Consider the following 18,062-nt stretch of genomic DNA (forward strand, 5'->3'; position numbering starts at 1 on the left):
ACAGCTTTTATCTTGAATAATTGTACTGCACTGGGCACAAATGCATTTTTGTTCCTGTACAGAAAACACCAGTAGCAGGTAACAGTCTTCCCCTTTCCCAGGGAGTGAGATTTCAAAAAATGCATCCTTGTGCAAAAGGAAAAAACCTTATTCCAAAGTTTTGATACTAAAGAATGTAAACTAGAATATCCTAACAGATCATTCCTTCTGGATGGGGGATAAAAACAAGCGAAATTCCAAGTCTCAGTCAGGGCCAGTAGGAACTCAAACTAAGGTTTCTCCATGTCAATGCATTCTTACTGGGTATCATGGTTGTATGCTTGCACTAGTAAGTGTATTTTACCAGTTAATGTTAAAATACTGGTGTATTTTAAATAATTAGGCATCCAAAACATACAGGTGAGTTAATATGGCAGATGTTATATGAATACCATTTCACTTGCTTCCATAGGTATGACTTTTTCTTTCCTCTTATGTCACTTGCTAGAATACTTACAAGATACTTATGGACAAATCCCTAAAATGGGTACTGCAAAACACATGAGTATTTCTATCATCCAGTTATAAAGCACACGTCGAACCCTCCTTAGCCTTCTAATGTTTTAAAAATTGAAATCCATTCCTACTTCCAATTTGAACTGCAATCAAGATGTTTTAAAGAACCCTCAACCACAAGCACCTCAAAAATGTCTAAACACTGCCATCCTGTGGAAAACCCTACACCCACAGGGATTTACAACCAGTCTTAAACCATGTCTTCTACCAGCCCTACTTTTTTTTGTATCTGTCTCATCCTTTGCATAAAAGCTTTATCATTTACCCAGAAATCTGAGATGCATTAGGCTGAAAGTATGAATAATTAAAACCCAAACAGTTGGAGGATGTAGAATGATTCCAAGGAGTCACAGGATTTTCCATCTTCAGATTGCAGCCTTGGGAGATGGTGCAAGGATGCCCAGTGGCACTGGGGTCAGAGTAAGCCTCCATGAACCTGCAGGGAAGCTTGCTGGGTGCCACAGCAGATGGGCATGGGAGCGGAGGCTGCAGCCCACTGGGCCATGTTGTATCATACCATGGGGCTGCAGGAAATAAATGGACAAGAAAATAAGAACACGGGAGAGGAGCTGGAGACCTTGCTACAAGCTTGGGGGAAACTGAATTCACGTCACCTACTCTGTAGCTGTGGTGGAGAACATGGTTCCGATCCAGAGTCCGGTGGGGAGTCTGGCAACTGGCTTTGCCTAGGGATGAAAAAAAGATTTTAATTTCTACTGGAGCAAGATGTGGAGGATGACAACAGCCAATGCTGAAAGCAGATGGGTGACCACCAGGCTTCTGACAAGAGTCTTCAGAAAGCATTGCCCACCATCTTATGCTTCGACATCACTTATGCTTCATCAGACCATCTCCTATGGCCCTCCCACCTCCCTGCCATGCCAGGAGGCCCCATCCTTACCTGTTCTTCCCCAAACCCCACCTTCACAGCCTGCTGACTTCAATCCTCCTTCCTCCCCATAAGCAGTTCTTCAGCTACCTCCGGGCTACCAGTAACTCTGAATATCCCTCACAAGGGATTTAAGGCCCATTCTCCTAGACTAAAGGTGAGAGATCAGTCTCCAACAGTCCACTCACCTGCCTGAGATTTGAAAGGTTCTTGATTATTTACTCTCTGGTATATATACTTGATTATATTGTATCATATGTCCTTGTGATACTTTATTTTGCTTTTACAATGTTTCTCTTATTAGACATTGGTAAAGGATTTCTTTCTTAAAGTGAGACCTGGAACTACACCATAGTTTAAACTAGACCAAGTCCACTGGTCTAGCAACAAGCAGAGGTTCCCACAGTGTGTAGCAAAACCACTTCATTCCTTCTGCAATGAAAACAGGAGCATCCTAAGCCCAACAGCAAACCACTAGAGCGAACCAGTGGTTCTGTCTTCAGTCAGTTGAGGGCACAGGTCTGTCACACATTTATTTCAAGTTTTTCAGTCAACAGTGGTGCCTTCATAGCAGCTTAAGGTAGAGAAAATCCTATGCCATCTTGCTGACATTTAAAAAACTGCAGAGGATTCCTATGTTACATTAGAAATAGATGGAGGTTCGAGAAATGGACTGGGTTCTCAACTCTTTCAGGTATTTCTATGAAATGTCAGCTCAAACACTGCTTTGAAGTGCCTGAAAGGCAAGTGCTCAAGATGCATGTTAGGCTAAAAATGCTAGAGCAAAGGAAGGGTGACAGAAATTTATTGAGACACACCTCCTTGGCTAAGGCCCAGTGTTCTGGCAAAAGCTGAAAAAAATAAAATTCCTTAAAGAGAACACTCATATTCATAAAACACATGTTCCCACATACATAGCAAATATTTTCAAGCATCAGTGAAAAATTTGCATCACCTGATTTTTGTCCTATGGTTTCTACCTCAGGTTTTGTATTCCTGAGTTTGGATGACATCAGAGAGAGGCAGTTGCATTTTTGGTTACAGCCTATTGCTTTTGACACATGCTTGCATATTTCATAATGGTATTTCTAGTGGTTTTCTAACACGTCACATCCACAACCGTGCATCTCGGGTTAGCTTCAACTACATGATTCCTCTTTAAAAATTAATTTTAAAATTCCTTGTTAGAATATTCTTTTACTTCCTTCAAAATAGATTTTCTGGTGCTTTTAAATACCATGACTACACTCTAAACCTTGTTTTCAACTTTGAATAGAGTTAGTAAACATGTAATTTGTTTTTCCTATGGGATACTTGATCCAGAGATACTGAATTCCAATTGTGCCTTGTAAAATTTAAAAAAAGTACACTCATAAAAGTCTAAAACTTCACTTCCACAGACTTCCTGTCCTGGTTTCAAATGCTGTCTTAGGTGCTTGATTTCTGCTTTAAGTTAATGTTTCAGTAAAATACAGACACTTTCTAGGAGAAAGAAAGTATTTATGAAGTACAGCAGTAGTCGGGATATGTCTCCAAGTTAGAACCTTACTGAAACTGATACTGCGCTTTTCTGAGGAAAAAAAATAAGCTGTAGTTTAAATGATTCTGTATTACAGCCACAGTGTATCAATTAAATACCTACTTAGGAAAGGACACAGCAACCCTTTTGCTCCTTTCGCTGATGAAGAGGAAGTTATTACTGTAGGAAAAGATGAGGAAATCACATGGTACTTCACATGTGATGCAAGAGAACAATAAATGTAACGCTGATGGTCTGTCTGATGCAAGATGACCTTTAATGGAAATTTCCAGGTGTCCCCAAGACTGTGGTGGTAACAGCACCCTTTTCATTGCACTCTCCATTCAGTATTGTACATGCCAATACGGAGATGTGCATTTTATATGTATATATGAAGGTTTTTAATATTTTTCTCCTTTGACATGTTTTGGCAAGTTCTCTTATGAGATTCTATTCTGTTTATGCACAAATAGTCTGTAATAGAGACAAATACTTAATAATTTGACTTGTAGAGATCTAACAATTCAGTAAATGTTCTTAATCCCAGAAATAACAAAGTATGACTGTACTATTAGTGTAAACTTCTGTTCAGCCTTCAAACCTATAATAGCTTTACAAATGGTTTTCTTGCATGTAAATACTTTGTAGCTCTGTAACTATAATATCTCACTTACCTAAGCTCCATAACAGCATATATATACACATTCATAGTTCTGCTATATTTTGTGTATAAAAGCCAAATAATAACATTTTAAAATTGTCAGACAGGAGTTCAATAATCCAGTTAACCTAAAACATGTTTAGTGACTCTAAAAATAAAGGTTATGGATATTTACATATAAACTCCTCTTCATTCTTTATTTTTATAGCTTGGGCAGAGAGAATAAATTCATTATTCATGATTTAGCGCAGGCATAAGCCTATTTAGCCCACTATAAGTAAACATGTGTACTGCTGAGTGTGTCTAGAATGAAAAAACTCAATTATTTTTAAAACATCTCCTCTTGCTCTGCTTCTTGGCAAATGCAAGTGTCAGTCCATTAATACATTGAACAACAGTCATCTGACCGTTGTCTAGATGAAAGATTTGGGGTTTAAGTCTTTGATAGATCATAATCTTTCCACTCTTGACCATAAACCTCTGCACTATGCCTCTTTGAATCTCTTAGTCTCAAAAGAGATTAATGGACAGTTTCTGTCCTGAATTAAGTATCAGGATGAAAACAGTAGCTCTGCTTCCCGCAAACTGGGAGATTTCTATTATTCTCTCAGTGTATTATACACTAGTCTCACTTTTATCACTTATTCTGTTCATAAACAGTAAACTGGCATTTACAGGGATGTTAAAGTAACAGCTTTGTATTTAATGCCACAATTAGCTTAACAGTTTTGAATCAACTCAGACTTTTATCATTCGTTCTGTTGAACAAAACAACCATATTTCTATTACTGTCTGTAATTCATTTTTTCCAAATCTTCTTACACAGCTTCAAGAAACAGTATCAAGAGAGCCACAATCCTCTTGAAACTCCGATTTAATCATGGCACTAATGAAAACAATTCCAGAGATGTGGTTAAGGAGGGGAAGTATCTGTTGCAATAATACTTACAAGGTACCAAACTCTATGTCACTACTAATGAATTCTTCCAACATGCTTGTATCCACCATGGGATTCTCCAAGGCTCCATGGACATCTTGCCCTAAAATTAAAGAAGACAGAAATTCAGAGGGAATCGTGTTTCATACTAATTAATGCTGCCCATACTCCTACACAAAGGAAAATCAAATCCATCCTGCCTTATATCTAACAGGTGGGTTTCACTCCTGGTTTAGTCACTCTGGGAAAAAGGATGATGAGAAATGCAGGGGCAGATGCAGATGACAGGGCAGCACCAGGCAAATAGCAGTGCATGTATGGCATTAAGGCTTCAGTGAACTACTACAGCAGGAGGATGAAGGACTCCAATCTGCAACTGGGAAAAGAGGTTTAGAAGAAAATTTCCAACTCCTTTACACTGGGGTCAAAACAGTTTGTTGCATTGAAGCTCAGACATTGTCTCACACAGATCCACTTTCTGGATTAGTACTGCAAGTGAATTTCTGAAACACTCAATTTAAATATCCACCATCTGAGTTTAAAGAAAGCACAAATAAAGCTTTAGAAATGTTTGGTGGCTTCCTTTTCTCCTACTCAAAAAAACCCCAGCCCACTACCATGTTAAACGAATTAACAAATAGAAAGGTATAGTACTTTGCCCTTTGTTGCTTGGTAACTGAAGGCTATAAACAGATTTTATGATTATAAAGTTTCCGCACTTCATGACAACTTTCACAGAAAGTCAACCAGAGATCTCTAAAAAACCCAACCAATCAGTCCTCCTCTGCAGGCTCCACACCTCTCCAGCAAGCCTTCCGCAAATACAGGTGTGCCCAGTCACAGAGGAAACAAGATAAGGACCTTGACATTCCTGGTTGCGCTACATGTGTCTCTGTTCCACTTCTGTGCAAGATAAAATGGATCAGCCCACACACGCAGAGCTGCGTGGCTCAGCCCCCAGTGTCTGACACCAAGCCTGTCCCTTCAGCTCTGTGGCAGCATGGGAGAACACAAAAGGTTAATCGCTGCCATTGAGCAGAGGAGCAGTGACTGCCTTTGTTGTGTTTGTTGTCTTCTCACTGTACTAGCTTGTACAGTAAAAAGTCTTACCATAATGTATCTTCAGTTGTTTTCTGATGTCTCTGACTGATACAGTTCCTTCAGTGTTTAGAAAAGGACATAACAAGAAGCAGCACCTAAATATCCACCAATTTGCACAGGAATTTCCTCATGTGTCTGTCAATACCTAAATTTGCATTGCTAATAAACATTTCCTGAATTGCTTTGTGATCACTGATTAATCTAGGTACTGTTTAGTTATTGCTGCTGCAGGCTTAATTTTTACTGCCTTTCACGGAGGGATAGCAACTTGCAGGTGTGCTACTGATAGATCTCAATATATTGACATTGTATATAAACCTTTCTGCCACACACTAGAGAAGAACAGATTCAATAGGTGCAGCACACCAACTTGCCTCAGAAAAATTGTTAATATGGCAAGTTGTGAAGCAGCAGCACAGCACTTCGCAAAACCAGCTTGAGTATAAAAGAGCCTGGCTTTCCTTAGCAGCCTTCCTCAAACTTGTTGGAGACTCATCTTTTCATTCTTCGTGTCTGAATGCAGGACATTCCCACCCTGAACCACAAACACCTCTCCTTTTACTTATATAGTCCTTGGGAAAATGATTCCATCACCTTCTCCTTATTTTACCCACCTGTTTTCCTGTTCAAATTGCCTAGCCTTTGTGCCTTTATTACTAACATGAGGCCAGAGGTCATATACAAAGTGTCTTTCCTGTACCACAAAACCAAGAATCTTTTATTTTGACCAAGGTCAGAGACAGGTTCTTTTGAATCAATACAGCTATGAATCAAACAAGGATAAGGCCTTTCAAATGGGCATCCCACAGTCCAGAGATTAGCTCTGTTGCAAAGTGATGACAACAGCAATATATATTAGTCCTTCTTAATCTCTCCACTTTGCATGAAGAAGAAAAGAACAAGTAATTCAGTGCTGGGAGAAGAAGAAAGCACACCAGGAAGATGATAGTAATGAATGTTCGTGATCCAGGTGCATGGAAGAGCTAGTACATTTTGCTGCCCTGTACAACTTTCTTTCTTTCCGAATGTACTTTCCAGGTCATTGGCATCGTGCTTGCACTGGGATCTGTTTCAGCAGAGGAGGAGTTGTTGGATCATATGCAAATTTATTTCAAATGTTGGTAACCATTTCATAGGCATTTGATCACAGTTAGTACTTAACACATAAGGGCAGTATGCAAGCCACTCACTCATCTGGATGTTAGGTGCTTGCAAGAGCAGAGACCTGTGTGTAGGTGGCAAGGCAAGCCCTGTTGAGAGGCCTTTTTAACACACAGCTTCCTGCACAGGACTGTGTGCCTAAGAGCTGCTGGAGGATATGTGGAGTCAGCAGCCTCAATTATCAGCTTGTGCGCAGGGGTCTCTGCTCCCAGTGCACACTTCACACCACAGTGTGCCCAGACATCTCTGGGAAGAGTCTGCACTGAGTGACACATTCAACTTTAGTGTTACTGTGCAGAGGACTGCCAGCTACCCAACAAGCATACGAATGTGAAAGGCCAAGGCAATGCCATGGCTAGAGTTTCATAGAGAGATGTTTGCAAAACAAAGACTGCAGCCATGGGCTGCATACGATTATATATTTTTCCCATTTCTTCATAAGCTTGATATTCTGTTGCTCTGTCCCCAAGTCTAAAACTTGTCAGCTCTTCCACTGACTTCTGTTTCTCTGTCCATTCTGGCCTAGCCTGTCCCTAATGCCCAGCTGCAGGCCCCAAAGGAGCAATATGAACGCCAGCCTCCTAATCTGGCAGTTGCTCTTTGGCAGCCATTCCTTCCTTTACTCCAGCCATGAGCCTCTGATCACCTGGCTCCTGAGCTTCACTCTATGGTCCTGTAACCAACAGTCACAATCCCCAAAAAACCTGCCATGATTAATTCTCCCAACACTTCTGTGTGGTGCCTTATGTATATCTGCATTTAAATCCATTGCCTCCTTTTCAGTGGTATCTAAATGCAAAGTGAAGGATGGGAGACAGAGAAATAGTATTGACTAAAAACCAATGCTACAATGCTAAACTGATCATTTCCCAACATTAAAAGAGGATGCCAGGAAGTTTCCAGCCATCTGTAGTTAGATTTGTGTAGTAGCATCAGCTACTCTACACAGGGAAGAATCGTTAAATACAGCTCAAGGTGTAAAAACGGCACACAGAACACGGTCAGTGTTCAGTAATACCCGCTTGCTGAACAGACCAGGAGCTCTAAATTATGCTCCTGTATGGGTAACATGGAATATAAGTATACAGAGAGGTAGTGATTCCACCAAGAGATTTCTTTAGATCGTGGAGAGTCTGAGACCAAGCACATGCATTTCAGACACCTCAGTGTACCTCACAAGAAAAAAAAAGAAAAGATTGAGTTTAACACTGTAACTAGGTTGACCTTCCATCAGGTTTCTCAACCCATTGATAACATCAGCAAGGACTACTCTACCACACACAGGCAGAAGAGCTAATCAGGAGCTCTGACCTTCCCTTGACAAATAGGAATTTATTGATTCTAAAATGCAAAATGTTTTAAATACTCATTTCAACAGAAATAATAGAAAAAACCTGCATCAAAGATGAAATCTCTAGTGTGCAAGTGAAACGAAACAGAAAAAAAGAAAAGAACTTCCCAAAACAGCCACAGGGCAAGAGAAAAGCCATTTACTTGAATGAGAAAAGGCCAAGGTCAAATCCCAGAGTCATATCTAATCTAAGAGGTCTATGACCTACTGAAAGAAGTGATCATCAAGAAAACAATTATCTCACTTTCCTTGAAAAAAAATCTTGCTTCAGACTGTCCCCTCTTAATATTGCAGATGCAAATTTACATTACTAACGAGTGTCAAAACAAACATGCCCTGTAAGGAATTAAAGCAACAGGGTAAATGGGATCCTTTTTGCTCATGAATTTCAAATCATCTTACATAGCAGATCTATAAATGAGCTCAGCTGCCAGCTAAGTTTGTAAGCCAAAACTGAACCACCGATCACCATTCTCCACTTGATACTGCAGGATTCAGCTTTTTCATAGCCTGGAAAGACAATATTCTAACACTGTTATGACTACTCGCAGAGATCACCAAATTAGCACTAGCAGTCTGACTCTTGCGTCCTGAGCTGGTGTTATAAAGCCAGCCCACAAACTGTAGTGCTAAACTGGAGAGAGGCCATAAGTTAGAGCTGGCTTTGTATTTAGTAAATGTAACCCCTGCTTGAAAAGAGAGCCAACACCACTTTAATTCAGTTTTCTCCCTTTTCAGACTTACCTATGGTTTAACAGCAAGAGAAGTCTATCCCATACTGAATGAATGATTACCTCTTGTAGCCTTGACACATATCTGCGTTCAGAAAACGAACTTCAGCCATCTAACGGCATCCCTGCACACCGTATGGCATTAGCAGGCCTTTGCCACGTTCTAGTGTGACACAGCAGAACCACACGACATCACCAAAGGAACATGACATCCCAAGATGTTTCATTTTTCCTGCAATTAATTGGAATCAACAGGGCTTCTTCCTTTCACACTGGCACAGACTACCAAGCTATCTTCTAAAAAGAGTTAAACTACTAATTATAGAATTAAAAGTAGTAATTCTAGTTAAAGAGCTCATACAGGTAAAATTTCTGCAATACTACCATCACAGTATCAGTGTCATAAAAGCCAACAGAACCTAGACTACTCCCTAGAAAATCATGTTTTCCAAGCAGGTTCCTAAAAAAAAAATTCTGAGATTTTTTTATATAATTCATGCCCAACACTATTTTGAGCATTTATCAGCTATGCAATGCAGTGGCTGAACAAACAGCCTGGTAAAAAGTATGTTGCTGAAAGCAAACCCAAGAAAGTTTCTTAGTTTTTAACCTCCACAACTTAAACTGAACTTAAGGAACATGGTATGAATTTCCTAACATCTATAAACAACACATTTGCTAGCTAGCAGCCCTAGTTCATGATTCACTGATTCAAATTTCTTCTCTTAAATACATTTTCTTGATCAATGTTGGAGAATCTTCAATTTCTTAGTTTGAAAATAAAACTTAAAAGTTACAATTGCCATCTCTCACCAAGGCCAACAGAGGGGCAGGGAAAAAAAAAGAAACAAAATCACAACAGAAAGGTAAAGCTTGCCAAGTTACTTTGAGATCAGGATCACATGAATACCCGTAAAGGTAATAGAAGAACAAATACAGAAAAAGTTTAGTATAAAAAGGTTAATAAAAAATAAATAAAGGCAAAGTGCAAATGGGAGAAAGGGAAAGAAAATTCTTGATAAAAAATAAAAAGTAAAAAGCCTTTGAACAGCCATTTTGGATCGCATTATTGCAGAGCCTAAGAAATGCAGTTTTATCATGGAATCCATTAGAAAGTAAATTATGCAGTAACAAAAAGTCAGGAAATTAATGTGACCTGCTTGAATAGAAAATGTCTTTGGGAAAAAGTCAGAATGACAGATGATCCCAGGAAAAAGACAAAAATATCCAAGTTTACCTTCTCAGAAGGATCCTGATACTGCCACAATTACCATTTTACCAATTTCAATCAGGCCATTTCAGAAGAATATCAGCGGAAAGAAAACCCTCTTTAACCTGACAAGACTGAGCAGGGAGCAAGATCTCCAACCTCATGAAAATCACGAAGATTTCAGAAGTGATAACTTGCAAGGAGACCTCATTCACTTCCCAGTTTTTCTTCAAGGCAATTACCATGGCAGTACTGCAGGCTCTGCTGAGTCCACCTGTCTTTTGGTTTCCTGGCCGGAGTACAAAGAAAAAGGCACTGCTGCACATCTGTACCACTTGTACTATTTCATTGCCTTACAAAATAGCTTTGTGTAAACAGAGTTTTGGGTTTCAGGGCTCATCTTCCTCCTTCCTTCCTCAGTTACCCCCAAACAATTACTGTGTTTTTGCTGCCACCAAAAATTTTTAAGACTTCCTCTTGAAACTAGACTCTTACCTTCAAAGAACTGCTGTAAGGCCTCATTTTCTCCCACCACATCCATGAAAATCCAGTAGAACTGTTTTGCTTTCCTACTGCTTGAAGAGTTCCCGCTGAGAAAAATGCACTGTTTCTTCTCCAGATGATTACCAACATGCCAAGGAACACTTCATGTTTTTTTCAGAGGTTTCAATGAATTTGTCCCAGCTGATTTCATTCCTCCATAACTAGAGCCACAGTTATACTTAAGCTTTATGTAAAGGACTTAAACTACACATAAAGGAAAATCTGACAAGCCTTTTGAGGCAAGGTGAAGGTGATGTGTATTCTATCCGGTAAGTAAGTCTAATGTTCTTGCTTCAAGGACCTTTGGTCCCAGTACTAACTATAATTACACATGCGCAAAAAATGCAGCAATAAAAATTACTTATCTTGTCTTTGTACTTTCACACAGGTCATATAATTAATACTACTGAAGAAATCAATAGTAATCAAAAATGCAAGAGCAAAGCCATCATTAGTAGGGAACTAAAATTTCTAATTGTTACTAACAAAATTAAATTACAGAATTACCTGTTTATCTGAGGTAGCATTGAAAAACATATGGGAAAGCTAAACATGGAACAAAGCTCTTTGCTCTTGCTAAGCAGCAAATCCTATTTTCTATTTTCTATTTCATTTTCTCTGATTTCATCTTTAAACACTAAAATTGGCCCATTTTGTCACCCCTAAGCAAACAGGACAAAAATATTCAGATGTTTTGAGTAGGCAACTGAAAGAGGCATTTGGTTTTGAACAAAAATTTCAATGAAGTCAACTCTGGAATTAGGTTATTTTCTGAAGTAATTACATTCACCACACAAGTAACTCTTGTGCAGTTTTTACAAGCCCTGAGCACTCACGGTGACACAGGCTTCTCATGATAAACAGCTCATATTAAAAATATAGAAAAGAATTTCAGAGTAGGGACTTGAAGACAGAAGCAAGCCAGTCAGTATTTACAAGATGTTGATGTAATTGAGCCAAACAGTCATTACCACTGAGATACACGGGGTACATCTCTGTTATCCCTAATACAAGAAAATCACCTCAGCATAATACATTTTAGATACTACCATGTATAGAAAGAACCCTTCTCTCTGCTTGAATGAGCAACAGGACTTAGTTGTTGTAAAGAGTATTAAGTCAGAATAGCAACAGCTACTGGCTACCATTTGCCTACTGTCAGTTAATCATGGACACAGTTGCACCTCATTATGTAAACTCAGGATTAACAATCATTTAGGAAGCATTTATGAGTCTAGCATAAAACATAATACCAACAAACACAGCTTGTTTTCTAAGAGTCAGTAAAACCAGACTTCCTTAGCATTATTGAAAGAATAAACAACCCTTTAACAATTTATGGTAGAATTTTTCCAGGTGTCTCCAACAGCAAGTAGTACCCAGGGAGAGGAGATAGATAAAAATATTTCTTCAGTACTGAAACAGTCCAGGTTGGACATACATACTCCATTACTTGTAAAATGTTTAGGTTCAGCTGTTTGTTTTAATTTTAACATTAAAATGCCAGGTTGAAGCCAACACTTGCAAAAGTGTTTTCAGGCACATACAAGCAACACAAATATGGTATTAAATTTCACTGCTCATTCTATTACTTTTGTGAAAACAGAGAACATTCCAGTAAGACAGTGATGAATAGCGCTGGTTTTGTTCAGCATCAAAGAGATCTGTATCCACTGACATGCTTCTTGTTAAAAAAACAACTATATAAACTCTCCTTCTAATGTTTGTCTGTTTACTTGCCAATGCTTTAATCTTAAGTGCAATTGATAAATGGCTGTCAGGATCAAGATCTAACGTTTTTCCAAAAGGGCAAGTCTAGTACATATCCACAACTATGCTCCTGTAACCTCATCAGCTGTCTGCTTTCAGCTTAGACAATGTCCAAGAAAAAAAGGACCACTTGAACTTCAAGTCCTAAAGTAACACTTTAAAATGCATATTTAAGAGGCCATGATCCTTTTTAGGGTTGTCTGACACAATCTGTACGTGTGAAAAAACTGATATCATTATATGGAAGTTATCATCAACATGTTAAAAGAAATCACATCATGGAAATTTCCCACTTTCAAGGGCAGTTGTGGGGAAAATGATGTATAAAGCACTGAAACCCAAAAAAAAGGCAGGATTAAAAAAAAAAACAAAAAAAAAACCATTTAAAGGAATGAAAACATTTTAATGACAGAAAATCAGAGGGAAAGAGAAAGTTTTTAGCAGTCAGACAGGGGTCAGGACAGATTTCTAACCAAAGTGTCAACAAGATAATTTTATTGTTCCTTGATATTCAAAAAGCATCCTACTTTAAAGAGAAGATACTCAGGTTTATTATGCTGTATATGTTTCTCTTCTTACATGTTTTTAAAAATTAAAAGCATAGGAAAGCAGCACTTCAAAGAATTCCAAGTTCTCTAATTGTCTGTTAACTGTATTGGCATGTATGCAGAGAGAGCTACATATATGTATCTGAACACTACAATGAATAACATGTCAGGCATTTATTCTGTCTTCACAAAATCATCTCATTTTTACATTTTAGAATGTCTTCTCGGGGAGATTCACATTATTCTGCGTCACAAACAACAGAAGACAGAGGCTGTTTCAGATTAACACTTTAATCAGAATTTCTGTTTTTAAATGTAAATTACAATCACTAATACACCTGCAAGTGTTTACCACATTTGTTCAACTAAATATTATATGTACGCATATACAGCATAGGTCAGTTTAAAACAATCACAGTACTTCTTAGTGCCATCTGCAAAAGGAGAAAGATCTTGGACCCACTTTGTGGAAATAAATATCAAGTGACAAAAAAAAGATTCAGCCATTTTAGTTATGTATATTCAATGAAGTCCATGCACGCACACGAGTAATAAGACTTAGAGCTCTTCCTTGTAATAGCCAAGTTTTGCTAGTGACATCTCTCGTCTCAGCTGCATAACTTCCCAGAACATCTGATCCACTAAAAAAAAGACAGAAATATCATTAAACATACTAATTCATATTTTATTTCAACTGATGTATTCAGGCTGCTTTACTCTACATGAGTTATGGGGAACTTTGTAACAAATATCCGGTAAAACCAAAATTAATGTGTAAGGCTAATTGTGCTTGGTTATGATAAAAATCTATTCAAGTATATATTCTAAAAATTCTAAGTGACAGTCCTATAAAAAAATTCCTCAAATTTTAGATTTCTTTTTAAAATTGAGAACAACAATACATCAGTACTTCTTATCAGCTTCAATTAATTGCAGTGCCTCATTTTAATTGCCCTGCCCCTTGACTCACCTTCTGTAAAACTAAATAACTACAAAAAGAAAAAAGTAGAACTTGTTGAATAAGAATTGCTTAATCAAATAATCTGTAATTTTGTTATATTTTTTCCATTTATAATCTTCCTTCCTCCCTCTTTTTTTCTACAGGAATCTGCAGCAACAATAAGCTGGGTAGGAAAGGCCTTTTTTTCTTATTTCATCTGTATTTTCGTAAACTTGATGACTCTAGTGCATACTGTAAACTTCTAGATGCCACAAATCAAAATTGAGTATATTGTTACAAGACAAAAATAATTTCCATGTAGTCAAGATCCTAACACAGAATGCCTACTAATATAATTAACCTGAACAAAAAGTACAAGGTCTTCCTTACCATATTTCAAAAACCACTTTTGTAAAAGTGAGCTCTGTCTCAAAAATTACATGGTGCATTAGTAGAAATGCACACAGCACATTATGTAGACAATTATTATGAGTGCCTACATTCTTGTAACGGTATTGTTGAAATACTTACACAAAGCTACAAATGCAAATTTCGTATTTTAGTAGTAAAGATGATAATGGAGCTGAAACACCAAAATCAATTTTTGTCTGAACTTCTTATAAAGAATAAATAAATCTGATAATGCTGAAAATATTTCATTATTTGATGTAAAAAAGTATTAACTTAGCTTTTCTATCTCAATAGTATCTCTATCTCAATTTTTAGTTGAAACTTCATAGGTTCTTTTGGTCAAAGTAAAAGCCTTTTAATTATACATCATATTAAATTTTAAATAACACATTTTCAAGATCTTTAGCGATGCTGGTACATCAGTAAAAATTACCACCATCTGAAGGTAGTGTTAAACATAATTTAGTGTATGAAATAGGTGAATTTCTGGTAAATTCCATGGCCCTTTGACAGTGAAAATAAATAGCATTATTTTTGTAAGGAACAGTCTAGCACCTCAGAAGTACTCAAGGTTAGAGACGGAAACAAAATATTTCGATGTAGCTAAAATCCTGAGCTCTAGAAATTTAGAAACCTCAGAAGAGATGACTTAATAGAAAAGTCAGATAGGAAAGTGGGGCTAATTCCAGCCAAATTCTTGATGAAGCAAATCCACAGAGACCCGAAAACTGGAATAATGAAATGCACAGACATCCATAAACATTGCAATGCTGTTTTATTCTACTTTCAAAAATGCAACTGAGCTAAAAAAATTATATTTTCACAGTGAAAGCAAAATTTTTAATTAACTATTGACACAAGGCTAATGACGCTTTTTCCACTATCGGTGCTCAGCATATCTGGGAGCCTAAGTGATATGACCTGTTTCAAAAAAACCTTGGACTGAAGGCTGCTTGGCAATATTCTTTGACCTGGACAGGAAAGACAATTAAATCAACTGTGTGCAGTTTAAATACAATCAAATTATCTTCATTTTCTTTTCTAGTGATAAACAGGTAAAAGGGTCTTGAAAATGAAGACCAGTAACTACAACTCCAACACGCAATATATGTTTAAATTCCAGAATTAAGTAACTAAGTGTACAATCCATACATTTTCACAAACATCCTTTAAATGGACATACTGAAAACGAATAGCACAGTTAGGGAAATTTCTGCATTGCTCTGCAGACATGGTTTAAATAGAGTTGTTGGGTATGCTATTCTGACAAGAACAAAGAAGCTGGGTAACAATGGCAGAAAAAACTCAACCCCACAGCCTGAAGCAACAGCAGTAAAAACCACATTTCTCTTTTGGGGTGGACAGTAATCAAGCCTTACATTTATAACCAGAGCCCTAATCAAGAGATTTTGTCATGCTACTGCAATGACCTTTCAGCTGCACTCAGATGAATCATTACAGTATACAGGTTTTCTGTATATACATAACAGGCTTCCTGTTTACTTTTTACAACTGAACCCAAAATATTGTCACTCTTGCCAGCTCCCCCTGAAAAAATAGTATGGCAAGAATTGCTCTCTCAATTCTCAATGTACAAAATAAAAAGACACATAAAAACACCAAGCAAAAGGAAAAATGGCTCAGATCAAACCAAACTGAAGGTATTTTGGTCTAAAATATCTCCATATTCTGTGAAAGACTTGATTTTTGACTACTTTGTGGAAAAACTGTGACTAACTCCTCTTGTTACAGACTTTTTCATAACATTTCCTACCGAATAATATATAAGGATTTTTTAGATGGACTAAAAATCAATGTGTTTTAATTTGTTGTTGTTGAAAAAAATAACTTTATTGGAGAGTGAAATATCACCACATTCTCAAAATTACAACAATGACTACAAACTGATAGCTTTCCAGTACTGTCAGGTCACAGCTACTGTGCATAGATAAGCAACTTTTAGGCACAGGCACTATTTAAATTTCTGTTCATATACACCAAACACAATTTCCTACTCACCATCTTGCTGCTTCAACAGTCCTTGCTGGATGTATCGAATATATGTAAAGAAGTTACACACAGAAGTGATCTGAACTCATAAAAAAATAATGGTGGTTAATATAATTTTGCATAATGGTATGGAAAAAAAATAAGTAAATAACTATGCAAAATGAAATCACAGTAAATCTACTTACCCTGTAACGACAGAAAGGAGAAATGTAGTAATAACTGCTTGAATCTCCTAATTTGATTCTATGCTTGCATGACTTACTTTGTCCACTGAGAGCACATTTCCTACAAATATAAAGGTCACGTGATTTAATAAACAAATCTGACATTAATGTCAAACACCTGCATGTGTTTACAGTATTAATGTAACTGCTTCACACTGGTGCAGATACACGAGTCTCTGTCTTCATTTTACATTACACTGGCAATTATTTTAATTCCACAAGGACTAATTTCATTCCAATACTGGTGCATTTTGATGCTTTTTTGAATTTTAAAACTTTCTTCAGCTCTGGGCATGTACTTCATATTCACTAATTCAAGTTTGGCTTGACAATTCTGGAGCATTGGCTTTCTTTAATTAACTCTTGATATGTGAAATAAGCATTATTTAAATTATCAGTTGATGTCAACATTTAAACAGATATTTTAAAAATTCCACTCAATATTGTATTTCATCAGAAAAAATATCAGCCCTACAGAAGAGCATTCAATTCTCTGAAGGCTCTCTTAAATGCATTCTAAGGCCAGCTTTGCATTTATGGCCAAACTGAAATCATATTTTATATTCAGAGTGTAAAATAATTTGGAACAAAGGAAAATAAGCTGTCTGGCAATAATTCTTTATGTTATCGCTACAAAAAGCAATGGTAAAATAATTTAAATTTACTTCTGGTATACTGCAAATATGCAGTATTCTGGAAAGGTCAGTAGTTCACCACAAATTCTTCCCCCCCAAAAAAAAAATTAAGAAAAAGACAATGAATTTTTAAAAATTAGGAGAATGTGATTTATTCGGAATGTCTGTATTACAGCATCTCAGATTAACTAGCTTGTCATGGCAACCACTGTTTCATTAATTTTAAAAGCCGCTGACTCTTCTCCCTCCCATTTCTACCTCATGAAATTAGGGAGTCTAAGAACAAACAGCCTTTCAAAAGTGAAACAAAAATTACTAAGCTTTTGTGGTTCTAAACAGTGGCTCACAAGCCTTTTAAACAGCCTGCAGCAGGTCCACAGAACCATGTAAGACAGGAGAAAACTGAAGTGTGTATATGACTTTCCATAACAGTTTATGAGGACTGACAGCAGTGCACTGATATAAGAAATCCTAGAGCAGCTGAAGCAAGCTGATCACAATTTCAGTCTGGCTGTTGTCAGAAGACAGACTAACTTTCAGTGCTAGGAAAATAAAACCTTTTTTTCCTTCTGGCTACATAATTACCTTCTATATGTTGTCTTCCATCACACAGGGTTAAATGCTGGCACAATGGTTACTACTGATGACTCAGTTCTGTGCTGTATGGCCCACATGCAGCTTAGTGCTTTTTTTACCCATGGGGACAATTATTTGAGTCTTGTGGGGAAACCCAGCTGTCTTTTGTTAAGGCAGCACTTACTGCACACCATCACAGGCACCACTCAGTACCTTCTGTATAGCAAGAACCTTTCTTTACTACTATCATGGCTCTTCACCCTCTACTCCTTACTTTGCTATTGGGCTAT

The 18,062-nt window shown here is 37.3% G+C and overlaps 2 protein-coding genes across 3 annotated transcripts in view; both read right to left on the reverse strand.

Annotated features, from left to right (window-relative positions):
- MYRFL (myelin regulatory factor like) overlaps nucleotides 1–4,700 on the reverse strand; it is a 33,978-nt gene extending 29,278 nt beyond the window's left edge. Inside the window, exons 1-3 of the mRNA XM_027721978.2 lie at nucleotides 4,574–4,700; nucleotides 1,174–1,241; nucleotides 821–1,079 (exon numbers count right to left, since the gene is read on the reverse strand). Of these exons, the coding sequence (XP_027577779.2) occupies nucleotides 821–1,079; nucleotides 1,174–1,241; nucleotides 4,574–4,632 (386 nt within the window). The 5' untranslated portion in view covers nucleotides 4,633–4,700. The remainder of the gene's footprint in view (nucleotides 1–820; nucleotides 1,080–1,173; nucleotides 1,242–4,573) is intronic.
- An 8,547-nt stretch (nucleotides 4,701–13,247) lies between these two features.
- The window catches only part of LOC113988394 (RAB3A interacting protein), a 31,896-nt gene continuing 27,081 nt past the window's right edge, over nucleotides 13,248–18,062 (reverse strand). For both annotated transcript variants that reach the window (XM_027721939.2, XM_027721938.2), the window contains 3 exons: nucleotides 16,523–16,622; nucleotides 16,347–16,416; nucleotides 13,248–13,617 (listed from right to left, as the gene is read on the reverse strand). In XM_027721939.2, the coding sequence (XP_027577740.1) occupies nucleotides 13,535–13,617; nucleotides 16,347–16,416; nucleotides 16,523–16,622 (253 nt within the window). In that variant the 3' untranslated portion in view covers nucleotides 13,248–13,534. The remainder of the gene's footprint in view (nucleotides 13,618–16,346; nucleotides 16,417–16,522; nucleotides 16,623–18,062) is intronic.

This window comes from Pipra filicauda, unplaced genomic scaffold (assembly GCF_003945595.2).
Source record: "Pipra filicauda isolate LSUMZ 115617 unplaced genomic scaffold, ASM394559v2 scaffold93_size3172892_pilon, whole genome shotgun sequence".
NCBI lineage: Eukaryota > Metazoa > Chordata > Aves > Passeriformes > Pipridae > Pipra > Pipra filicauda.